The sequence below is a fragment of the Pyxicephalus adspersus genome, chromosome 1, assembly GCF_032062135.1.
Source record: "Pyxicephalus adspersus chromosome 1, UCB_Pads_2.0, whole genome shotgun sequence".
NCBI lineage: Eukaryota > Metazoa > Chordata > Amphibia > Anura > Pyxicephalidae > Pyxicephalus > Pyxicephalus adspersus.
This window is the reverse complement of record NC_092858.1, coordinates 146,306,482-146,308,672: the sequence shown is the minus strand read 5'-3', so window position 1 is coordinate 146,308,672 and position 2,191 is coordinate 146,306,482. Positions and strand designations below refer to the sequence as shown.

The 2,191-nt window shown below is 41.8% G+C and overlaps 1 protein-coding gene across 1 annotated transcript in view; it reads left to right on the top strand.

Annotated features, from left to right (window-relative positions):
* The window catches only part of SPAG5 (sperm associated antigen 5), a gene marked incomplete in the record, with an annotated part of 33,333 nt that overhangs the window by 8,575 nt on the left and 22,567 nt on the right, over positions 1 to 2,191 (top strand). The window contains 1 exon segment of the mRNA XM_072430160.1: positions 466 to 585. Coding sequence (XP_072286261.1) covers positions 466 to 585 — 120 coding nt within the window.

The following is a 2,191-nucleotide window of genomic DNA, read 5'->3' as shown; positions in this document are numbered from 1 at the left end:
TTGTTGCATTATTCTCCTTTTTATTATGTAAAACAACATGTTTAATTTTAGTAAAATGTTATCTAGGACCAACCCCAGATATTGGATCTAATTTTAACACTAATGCAATCTCTAGGACTGATTCTTGCCCTACCTCACTGTGTTTCAAGGTTCTAGAATAAAGAAAAATATTTTTTTTCTCATTATTCATTAAACCAGATGTCATATATCTGTATATACAGCTCAGGGATACAAGATATAAATTTATATCCTGTGGTACCAAGGGACCACCTTACTGACCAGTAGGAAGGCAGAAGAGTCAAGGCCATGAAAACGCCATTTTTTGCACATACTTCCTTGGTTGCTGTCTTTTTTTTGGGGGCGTGGGGGGGGGCCTACACCTCCTTTCGTACACATTCAAACACCTATCAAATACTTTGGCTAGAATTGGCTTTGAAATTTCATCTAGATTCATTATTTTTTTAGGAAAAACGATATTACCATAATCTCTATTTTAAAACACTGAGTAGACAGCAGTCGATGCAACGCTGCCATGAGGATGAGAAGCAGTTGCATGAAGTTCTCCAAGAAGCCAGTGAATCCATGGTAAGTGTTTTCGGTTTGCTAAAATTAATGTAATGATGCTTGCCAATGAACACAAAGCAACAGGTTTACTTTAGCCTAAACCTACTTAGTAGTACCCAATTGTTGCATTCAGCGAGTCCTCAAGTTTTTAGGCGCTATATATATATATATATATATATATACACATACTCTTCGTTGCACTGCACTCACTATCGCCCCCTTCATTTATAAAAATCAGGGCTTCGTGTTTTCAGAGCAATGTGCTGTGGGGCTTTTTGCTGAATAGAACACAGGTTGCTCAATGGTTGGTGACAGGTCACATGGTAGAGCAAGGTAAAGTTAGGTGTATGCTTATTTATGTGATTGAAACCTTTTGCTTTCCTGTAATACTCTACCTTGCAGTGATAACTTTATTCTGAAGATTATCTTCACAATTGTGGAGAAACACAGAAGTAATCTAGTGTTCAAGACAAAGCAAGCCGTGCTTTTAACCTTTGCTTATAGCCCTCAGCTCATGTAAAATTTAAACTAAATGAGGTGCCACCCTGTTATCAATAAAGGAAACCTGTTGTGAATTATGTAGTGAGAACATTTCTATTTTTTTATTATTATTTTCACATTTCCATATTGTGCTCAGCAGCTGGCAGCTTGCACTGCACTTTGCCTTTTTTCCCCATTTGTACCAATGACAGTTTTTGGGGTAGCCAAATTACCTACATGTTTTTGGATGTGTGGAGGAAACCAGAGTACCTGGTAGAAACAGGTAGTGTCCTGAGTGTGCCAAGAACCCAAGAGGTAAAAGTGCTGGTCACTAGGCCACCAAGTTTAGAATGGAACTACACTGTGCAGTGGATGTTTGGATTATTAATATCTTGTATTTATGCAGCTCCAACATTTTGTGCATCTCTTTACAAAGTCAAAGGGGGGGTGCACAATCTCATGTCCCTGCATAGTCACATCCATAACCTCTCCATGTTTTTGGGCTGTGGGAGGAAACCAGAGTGCCCAGAGGAAATCCATACAAAGACTGGAAAAAGATGCAAACTCCATGAAGAGAGTGTTCTGTCCCAGATTCCACGCACAGTTAAAACGCTGCTCAATTTTAAAATAACTGTTACAGGTAGTCTGTTAAAAAAGTGTTAAATTGTTTTTTTTTTATCTTAAGTATGCAAATAAGAGTCATTACATAGAGACTGTGACCTTGTACAGTCAACAAATACCTAGTGGTCCTATTAGCACCATCCGAAAAAATTCTTTGAGGTTTATTAACCACCTTGCCGTTAAGCCCGACCTTCGTTCGGGCACAAAAAAATTGCAAGGATGGTTAACCCCGAGATTTTTCCCATCCTTACTTACCTGGTCCCCCTGTGCTCATCCAGCGTCGTTTTCGTATTCCAGCGTTGTCCGTCGATCTCCCTCTCCAGCGTCGGGTGCCAGCGGGACCGGTAAGATGCCGGTTGGCATCTTGTGTTCCGCCAGCCGGCATCTTGTGTTCCCCGCTGACGGGACACAAGATGCCGGCCGGCGGGACACGATGCCGGCCGGCGGGACACGATGCCGGCCGGCTTCTTACCTGGTCCCGCTGATCGTCCGACGTCCTGCTCGTTCCAGCGCCGGATGATCTCTG